The sequence below is a fragment of the Pan paniscus genome, chromosome 7, assembly GCF_029289425.2.
Source record: "Pan paniscus chromosome 7, NHGRI_mPanPan1-v2.0_pri, whole genome shotgun sequence".
NCBI classification, from domain to species: domain Eukaryota; kingdom Metazoa; phylum Chordata; class Mammalia; order Primates; family Hominidae; genus Pan; species Pan paniscus.
In genome coordinates this window covers 100,947,706-100,957,628 of record NC_073256.2, presented here as the reverse complement: position 1 = coordinate 100,957,628, position 9,923 = coordinate 100,947,706, and the positions used below count along the sequence as shown (strand labels likewise).

The 9,923-nt window shown below is 40.0% G+C and overlaps 2 protein-coding genes across 3 annotated transcripts in view; one reads left to right on the top strand and one right to left on the bottom strand.

Moving 5' to 3' along the window:
* Positions 1-851: 851 nt before the first annotated feature.
* On the top strand, positions 852-7,069 carry RBIS (ribosomal biogenesis factor). The gene is made up of 4 exons (XM_055116702.1): positions 852-1,258; positions 4,058-4,174; positions 6,535-6,651; positions 6,940-7,069. The coding sequence occupies exons 2-4, from the start codon at positions 4,061-4,063 to the stop codon at positions 7,009-7,011; spliced, it is 303 nt and encodes a 100-aa protein (XP_054972677.1). The 5' UTR covers positions 852-1,258; positions 4,058-4,060; the 3' UTR covers positions 7,012-7,069.
* Positions 7,053-9,923, bottom strand: part of E2F5 (E2F transcription factor 5) — a 36,409-nt gene continuing 33,538 nt past the window's right edge. Inside the window, exons 7-8 of one of the 2 annotated variants that reach the window (XM_014345966.5) lie at positions 9,380-9,427; positions 7,053-7,819 (exon numbers count right to left, since the gene is read on the bottom strand). In XM_014345966.5, the coding sequence (XP_014201452.3) occupies positions 7,710-7,819; positions 9,380-9,427 (158 nt within the window). In that variant the 3' untranslated portion in view covers positions 7,053-7,709. The remainder of the gene's footprint in view (positions 7,820-9,379; positions 9,428-9,923) is intronic. The other variant, XM_034966304.3, reaches the window with a different exon arrangement.

Below are 9,923 nucleotides of genomic sequence, written 5' to 3'. Positions count from 1 at the left end.
CCCTCATACAATGAGCCCCAGTGAAACAGTGGGCCTTAATAAGCACATTCCTTTCCCTTCAGGTGTACTAAGATAGGGAAGCTAAAAGCAGACTTTTAGCTGCGGGTATGCCTGCAGCTGCAGAAAGATGTATGGGAACAGACACACAACTCTCCCTCCCAGATAAGCACAGCAAAGAGACACAGAAGCAGTCCAAGCCTCTGTTAAACTCTCCCACCCTGAATCCTTAAAAACTCTTAGTCTGTAAGAGAGTGTGGCTCTGACCTAACTTGGCCAGCTGCCAGTCTCAGGTTTATTTAAAATAAACCTGTCCCTGTTGACTATAAAGCCACCCTTCGTGCTTCTCTCTTCTATTTAATTCTTACATCTACGTTTGTTTGAAATCCAGCTTTTCCTATGACCTCAACAAAATAAATAGAGGCACATGTGAAAACTTACCTTTAATAGGGTTATTCTCTTGGAAGAATTGAGTCAATTTTCTTAAAGCAGAAAAACCTAGACGACGTTATGGGTTGAATGTTTTAAGTTCCTTGGTACCTGTTTTATTTGTATATTTTATACTGTGCCTGGTTTCTTGTGCCTTTGCAGTGCTGTCAAAAATTCTCTTTTTGAAACAAGGAAGCTGCAATGAGAAAAACATTTCTAACTCGCAGTGCATTACAAATCTTCCTTTCGGAGATTATAGCTCTAGATCTTTTCCAACCTCAAGGCTCCCTCTACCGCCAGCCGAGCCCTGGAAACCACCCAGAGGTGCACAGCGCCTCCTCCTGGGAGAGTGGCAGAGTCAGCCGGGAGTCCGCGGCGGAGCGCTGACCTCCAGTGCGGCGGTCTTCACTGTGCAGTCTCAGAAGCACCTCGGGAAGTTTCTGCACAAGTACCCACGCCAGCAAGGGGATACTTGGCTGGCTCTATAACGCCCCAAACTCGCTTGAGCTGAGGATAAGTCTGCAACACCGCGGAAGACAAGGGATGCTAATGAGACTGGACTTCCGAACCTCGCTCTATGGTTGGGGCTTCGCTTTTTCACTGCACATTGCTCCTTAGACTTGGCTCTATGGGCGGGACTACGCCAGGTGGGTGGGAACTCACTCTATGGGCGGGACTTCCGCCTATGGACGGGGCTCCGTTCGGTGGGCGGAGCTACGGCTCGTGAGCGGAATCCTGACTGGTTCATCCTCCCCGGAACTTCCTAGACGCCGTACGTGCCAGATGGTGTTACCTGGAGCTTAAAAAGCTGCACGCAAGTGTTAAATTTCTGGTGAGAGTTTAATAAATTAAGTTTTCTGGAGGGCTGGCGTGAAGTTTGCAGGGGTCGGGGTTGGATTGGGCCGGTCTCGTACCGCTGTGGCCTGTAGGCTCGGTTCCGTCGCGCTCTGCCTCAGGCAGCCCTACTGGATAGCAGGCCCGAAACCCCGGTGCTTGTTGGGCTTTCATCTCCTGACGGGGTCCCAGTTTTGGGCTGTGTCTTTCATGATCAGTTTCTACGTGGTTTTCAGAGAATTTCCCTCCACTCGCACACCCCCACTAGTGTATTACTTTCTCCACGAACCTTGCTCAGGTCTACAGCTCTTGTAAACCTCTCCACTTGTAGACTGTCTGTTCATGGTCCATGTGTATATTATAGGTAGTGTCATGTACAATATACCTATCATGTCTGTGTATGTTCCGTATATATACTGTCATTATTTATGTTCCATATATATTTTTTGTGTATAAAATATAAGTTCTCTACCACACGTGGCATATAGCAATTGATTTATACTAGATGAATGATTGGATTTTGGTTACTATTGTAATTATTTTATTTTAATTTTTATTTATTTATTTTTGAGACTGAGTCTCAGTCTGTCGCCCAGGCTGGTGTGCAGTGGCGTGATCTCGGCTCACTGCAACCTCCGCCTCCTCGTGTCTCAGCTTCCCGAGTAGCTGGGATTAGAGGCGCCTTTCACCACGCCCGGCTAATTTTAATTTTTTTAGTGGAAACGGGGTTTCATCATGTTGGCCAGGGTGGTCTCGAACTCCTGGCCTCAAGTGATCCGTCCGCCTCGGCCTCCCAAAGTGCTGGGATTACAGGCATGAGCCACCGCGCCCGGCTTGGAATGATTTTAGAGTACTTCATTTGAGGGGTTTTATTATGTGTATTTTTTTTTTTTGCATCTTCTGTAATAACCATGTATTTTCTACTGCATTCTTTTTTAAGTAGGAGGAATACTGTTGGGGTTCAAAAGCATTGCTGTTTCAGTTAAGTAGTTCCTTAATTACTTACAATGTAGTAAGGCTACATTGAAGGAAGATATAAATTTCAGTCAAGACTACGACTGAGCAAAGGAAAAAAAGGAAGAATGTTCAAGGTGTCTGTGCAAGAGAACAGTTAGACCAGGCTGGCTAGAGCAGTGTTTATAGGGACGTAACAGGAGATATGTGTGGCAGATTTAGGGTAGATTCAGAGTGCCAGTAATATGCCAAGCCAAGGCACGTTGCCCCTTATACATTGGGAAAACTGTTGAAGGTTTTTAACATTGGGAAGGTCGATCGCATAGCTTGGTGCCAGATAGCCACTGTGCAGATGGCTTAAGCCAGGAGTTGGCAGACTTCCTGTTAAAGGTCGGACACTAAATATTTTGGAATTTGTGGGTCATAGTTATAGCAGGAAAGCAGCCATATCAGCACATGATTGAATGGACATAACTGTATTCCAATTAAACTTTATTTTTTAATTAATTAATTTTTTTGAGACAGAGTCTTGCTCTGTCACTCAGGCTGGAGTGCACTGGTGCAATCTTGGCTCACTGCAACCTCCGCCTTCCGGATTCAAGCGATTCTCCTTCCTCAGTCTCCCGAGTAGCTGGGATCACAGGCATGTGCCACCATGCCCAGCTAATTTTTGTATTTGTAGTAGAGACAGGGTTTCACCATGGTGAGGCTGGTCTCTGCCTTCGCCTCCCAAAGTGCTGGGATTATAGGTGTGAGCCACCGCCCCTGCACTTGGCCTCCAATTAAACTTTACTTACAAGGACAGGTGCTTGGCCTGATTTGGTCCATGGGCATAGTTTGACAAACAGTGGTTTGAACAAATGGACCTAGGGACTTCAGCAGTAACCCAGTCCTGAACTAAGCAATACTATACCATTTTTTTGTATAGCTTTTATATTTATACATGAAGTGCAATACCACATAACGTTAGCTCTGATCTAGTCTGCCTGGCTGTAAGTCCTGGCATCTCCTGGTTATTGACAGTGTGACATTGGGCAAATTAACTTCTCTTTGCGTCAGTTTTTTAATTTTAATCTTTAAAATGGGGATAATAGTACTTCTTACAAAGGGTTGTAAGGAGTAAATGAGTTAAAGCACATAAGTGTAGTGCTTGTACATATAATAAAAGCTCAATACGTGTTAATATTTTAAAAATTATTCCTCATATACATTATTAAAGGCAGATCTGAGAGATGTTTTAAGGTAGAATTTACTGGCTTAATGTATCTCTAGCTACGGAGGAAAGAAAGTATCCAACACTTCAAGGCAAGGGCCATTCACATAGAGGAAATATGGAAGTCATAAAAGTAAATTAAGGGAGAGAGGGAGGTAGGAAATGGAGGATTAAGGACTGATTTTGATGGGATGCACAGGAGAGAAAGTGGGGAGAGTAAAAAGGAATAAAAAAGAAGTCAAGAAGGAGGCAGAATCAGTCTCTAAAGTATGATAGGAACCAGAATAGCATAGTAGTATATAGACTAACAGAAGGATGGGTGGTGAGGTACTGCTGAGAATAACAGTTATTGTGTTGATGATATTAGTGAATTCAACCAGCAGATATTAATTGGATGCCTCCTATGGGCCCATTACTGGGGATACAGGGAAGAATTAGATACATACTCTGTACTCAAAGAGCAGAAAATCTACTAGGAGTGAAAGACTTGGAAATAATATATGCACCAACTTTAAAAATAATCAAGAGTAAGATAGAATTTTTTAGATTTAATTGGTACCTTTAAAAACTTAAAATTGACTTACGGTTCATAAATGTGGGCAATTTAATTGAATTTATTTTCTTTTCTAGACAATGGCCAAGAACAAATTAAGAGGGCCGAAGTCCAGGAATGTATTTCACATAGCCAGCCAAAAAAACTTTAAGGCTAAAAACAAAGCAAAACCAGTTACCACTAATCTTAAGAAGGTGAGTATTAGTTAAGCACTCTGACTTTATTGTTTACAAGCAAAGTGTCATTGTAAGCTACTGAACAACTGTATACTATTACTTTTTAAAAAGGTTCTTCATTTTTCCTAGAAAGGTAAGGATGGTTTCAAGCATTTGTCTAAAAAAATATTTAAAAAAAAGGAAGAAAAATAACCTCCCTTTCTTGAAAACAAATGTTGAAAAGAAATAAACATTTTAACTACAAATGTGTGAAGCTTCAATTTAATAGTTTTACTGAACCATAGAACTCATTTAAAAACCATAGTATGGGAAACAGTTCTTATCTCTGAACTCAAATATAAGAATGTATTAATAGAGGCAAGACATGGGATGTCAGTGAGCACCCATTCTTTTTCTCCTCAGTAATTCTTGTATCTTTGAAGACATCTGCAATTCAAACAAAAACCTGTAAAATGAAGATAAAAAATATTTATTGAAATGCACAGTTTGAAAGGGGTTTCTTTCTTTTCTTTGTTTATATTTCAAAATACCTGAGAAATTTCTACAAGATTTAAGAAAAATTTTTAAGAAAATGTTTTCAAGTTTCAGTAGTAGATGGAGTCAGCTCTCCAGGACTCAGTTTAATTATAATAGTCCATAGAAATCTAACATTTCATCTTTCAACTTTCATGAGCTAGCTGAGTTAAGCTTTTTGGTTGAATAGTTTTATGATTTTATAAATGCTAAGAATGAAATTAAGCAGATGATGGGGGTTTTGGGGATGACAGTTTATACAGGACGGTCTTCATAGTTGACACATTGAAACCAAGACTAGAATGACAAAGAGCTAGCAATGCAAAGAGCTAGGAAGTGTTGGGAGTGGTGGGTTCGAGGCAGAGAAAAATAGCAAGTGCAGAGGCCCTGAGCTAGGGAAAAGCTTGGTGTATTTGAGGAAGATTATTTTATTTGGACGGGAGGTACTAGAACTTTTATATATGCCACCAGGTAGGATCTAAGAGAGAGATCTATGGGTAGGCAGCATAAGGTGCAAAGCAGGTAAGGGTTTTGAAGGAGAAATTGTTTGGCGGCAGCAACAGTGAAGAAGAAGAAGAGCACCACCCCTACCTCTGTTAAACTCAAAAGAGGAGGACTGCAAGGGAAGCTGTCATCAGGGGTCTTCCATTAAGACAAGAAGGTCCAGGAAGGATTCAGAGACGTACTGTTATGTTAGAAGGGACTAAAAGTATTTGATCCAGGTTTCTTGTATAGATGCGGGATGACAGCACTGTAGCCTAGAAAGATTTTGGTCACTGTAAGGATACAGGAAAAAAGCAACTCAGTTTCTCTTACTCTCACTCTCATACGGTCACTCAACACTTCCAATACTAGATTTGTGGGGCAGTTTCCCCCACACCTAACAATTCTGCAGATGAATCTTCAGCAGGCAGCAGCTGGGTGTCCTTTAATTAAAATCTGACACTGCTGACCTGGAGATAGCGTCAGATTCCACAGGTTGAGAGTTGAGTCCTAAGCCTCTCCCCAACTTCCAGTGACAATCACAAGTCCCAGATGTTTTACCCGTGCTTCTCACCAACCAGTTATAAATAAGGGTTCCCATGACCCCCTCCTTGGGTTTGATTAATTTGCTAGAGCAGCTCACAGAACCCAGGAAAATACTTTTACCAGTTTATTATAAAGGATATTACAAAGGGGACAGATGCGTAGCCAGATGGAAGAGGTGCAGAGGGCAAGGTACATGGGAAGGGGCATGGAGCTTCCCTGCTCTCTCTGGGCATGCCACTTTCTAGGAGCCCCCATGTGTTCAGCTATCCAGAAGCTCTTTGAACCCAGTTCTTTTGTAGATTTACGGAGGCTTCATTATGTAGGCATAATTCATTAAATCATTGGCCATTAGTGATGGGCTTAACCTTTATCCCCACTCCTCTGGAGCAGAAAGTCCTAATCCTCTAACCCTGTGTTTTTATCTGACTAGCCCTCCTCCTGAAGCTATCTAGAGACTCCCAGCTACCAGCCATCTTATTAGCATTCAAAAGACACTCTTATCCCTCTTAATACAATGATTTAAAAAGCTGTATGACAGGAAATGAGGATAAAGACCAAATATATATATATATCTTATTATGAATCACAATATCACAGTCACATATTTTAGCCTTCTGAACCATAAGTGTGAGGCATATCCACATAAATCCCATTTTTTAAAAACCAAAACTTTTTGTCTGTAATTTCCCAATAAGACTATAAGAATTTTTGAGTGAATTATCCCTAATTTGTTGGTAAGAGTTTTTAGATTTTAGATTTAACAGGTTAAGGTTGAATATATCTTATCTTTAATGGTTATGAGATCATAGATTAATGCTTTTTTTCTTTTTTAAAAGATAAACATTATGAATGAGGAAAAAGTTAACAGAGTAAATAAAGCTTTTGTAAATGTACAAAAGGAACTTGCACATTTCGCAAAAAGCATTTCACTTGAACCTCTGCAGAAAGAACTGGTAAGCAGAAATCATTTGCTTTTTTTTATGGCTAACAAATTGAGGCTAATAAATTAAACTCCAAGTTTTCAAAGCCTGTAAGTTGAGTGTAATTTTTAGTACTTGGCTCTCTAGTACTAGGCTTTATAGTATAAATAGCATATTCAGACTCTAAAACATTGTCTGAATATACAGATTGTTCTACTTCCAAAGATATGACTAGAAAAATTAAATTGAATAACAGCTTATATAAGTCATTTGTCTGCTATTGTTGTCTATGTTTTTAAATATAATACTTTCTCCTTTCAGATTCCTCAGCAGCGTCATGAAAGCAAACCAGTTAATGTTGATGAAGCTACAAGATTAATGGCTCTGTTGTAATATACTGGTGATGCATCTAATTCTCCACAAAGACCAATAAATTGAATGTTTTATACAATTTTATTTTTAAAAATCTTGTTAATGTACAGGCATTGGCACATTTTAAAAACAAACTACATAAACAGATCTTTCCTATAACCTAGGAAAGTGGAATGTCAGAAGTCAACAAAATGTGATAAACTTAAAGTGCTAAAACAGAAGGCACTTCACAAAATCTGTTCACTGAAACAGTTATATATCCTCGTTTACATCCTTCACTTTACAAGTGGCAGTGAATGTCTGTTTGGATAGAAGGACATACAGAAATAACAGGCAGTTTAGTGGCAGTAAAAATATAAGACAAGTAATGAGTCCTTGGCCAACTTGTTTTTGATGACCTGTAGTGTCCTTTAACTTTCCTCTTTAAGAAGAAAAAACAGAAGGATTCACAATTAGAAGAAAAGTTGAAATCCAGAATATAGTTACTTTTGGGAGTGGGGACATTTGTGGATATTAAATCACTTATCCCCTAAAGCAATCAGAGCCCTTTGTTTTTATGGTTGAAGTTTTGTGAAGTAAAGAAAGTATTAGGGAAGAACACTTCAGAATCAGTGAACTAAAAAAGGTGTTACATTCATTATTTTAAATATTTAGGTTATTAAGAATTCTAAAATGTTACACAGTTAGAGGTAGATAACAGTCCCAAGTTTCCATGGAATCTAATAATTTAGTATCTGGACATCAAACAGATCACAAACTCCTTCGTTATCATCTAAATTAAAGTTGTAGTCATCTGCCGGGGTAGGAGAAAGCCTTAAGAGAGGAAACACTGCGAACAAAAAACAAATTTAGTGTTAAAGATGGTTTCTACGTACGGTTAATGATCTTTAACAAAATACTCTCAAATACATCATTCCAAATTAAAGTCTTGTGTAATGTGTATTTTGAAAGATTCTCATTTAGTAACAATTTGTACATTGAATATTGATATTAGATTGAGAAATAGAAGTTAATTTTTTTTTTTTTTTTTTTTTTTTTAAGATGGAGTCTCCCTGTTTCGTCCAGGCTGGAGTGCAGTAGCTCGATCTTGGCCCACTGCAAGCTCCCGACTCCCGGGTTCACGCCATTCTCCTGCCTCAGCCTCCCGAGTAGCTGGGACTACAGGTGCCTGCCACCACGACCGGCTCATTTTTTAAATTTTTTTATAGAGATGGGGTTTCACCATGTTAGCCAGGATGGTCTCGATCTCCTGACGTGATTCGCCCGCCTTGGCCTCCCAAAGTGCTGGGATTACAGGCATGAGCCATCGTGCCCGGCCTAGAAATTAAATTTTTTATTGGTTGAACTTATCACTAAGGTAATATAACTAAAAGGCACTAATGAGGCCAGGTGCAGTGGCTCCTGCCTGTAATCCCAACACTCTGGGAGGCTGAGGCAGGTGGATCACCTGAGGCCAGGAGTTTGAGACCAGCCTGGCCAACATGGTGAAACCCCGTCTCTACTAAAAATACAAAAAGTAGCCAGGTGTGGTGGCAGGTGCCTGTCATCCCAGCTACTCGGGAGGCTGAGCCAGGAGAATCATTTGAACCTAGGAGGTGGAGGTTGCAGTGAGCTATCGTGCCACTGCACTCCAGCCTGGATGACACTCCAGCCTGGATGACACTCCAGCCTGGATTACAGAGGGAGACTCTGCCTTAAAAAAAAAAAACAGAACACTAATGAAAGTGTTTTGTTTTCCACTTTGCAAACAGAAGAATGAACTGGACTTACAAAGTTTGCTGATGTTCTCTGCTTCTACATACATTAGTACATCTCTAGTTACTATAACATTTGCTAACTTAACTGCTACCACTTCGTAGGTTTCTACTATATTTGTTAGGTAGTAGGACTCTGATCCAAGAACTTACAGAAGGAGAGAAATTATTAAAGTAATTAGCATATTGTAGCTAACTGATATTTAATAATTTTTCAGGTTAGATGACAACATGGTTAATATTAATACTAATTCAGTGACTTCCCATTGGCAGCTTGAAATTGGCCTGGGTAGGGGTATTTACAAAAGCAGGTGTTCAGATCAGTTGCTGATTTAGACAAGTTATTTTACTCTTCTTGGACCAGATCCTTCAGGAGTGGAAAGGGCTAACAGTTTATTTTCAATGAAGGTGAGAAGTATCCCCATATGGATTCCTTTCCCTCAAAATGCAAGCAAAGAAAAATAAATTCTGAAGGTTGCCTATTACTTACTGTAAGTGTTAAGGGAGAATTTTCATGAATCTTCATAGTAAAGCAGGTAGCAAATATATGTTCATTTCTTTTAAATCATGTTTCACTTATAAATTCCACAGAAGCATTACTGATAAGTGAGTTAGTAACATTTTAACCTACTTACCGTCAGAAGACATTAACTCATCAATGATATCTCCACTAATAGATCCTGCTGGAAACAGTAATAAAGTTTTGTTATATTTCTGTTAACAGTAAAAGATACTTATATTTAAACACAAGTAGTCACAGCAGCAGCTTGACTGACATGCACATTTATTTAAAGTACTAGTACTTTGTGGACAGGTTGTTTTCATGAGCACTTACTCTGTGCCTGGCATTACTTTTAAACTTCCAAACTCCAGACGAAGACCAAAAGACTCATCTGCCAGGCCTGGTGGCTCATGCTTATAATTCTAGCACTTTGGGAGGCTGAGTGAGGCGGACGGATCGCTTGAGCTCAGGAGTTCAGACCAGCCTGGGCAACATAGTGAAACCCGTCTTTACAAAAAATACAAAAAAATTAGCCAGACATTGATGGCACGTGCCTATAGTCCCAACTACTTGGGAGACTGAGGTGGGAGGATCACTTGAGGCTGCAGTGAGCTGAGATCGCGCCACTGCATTCCAGCCTGACTGACAAAGTGAGACCCTGCCAAAAAAAAAAAACA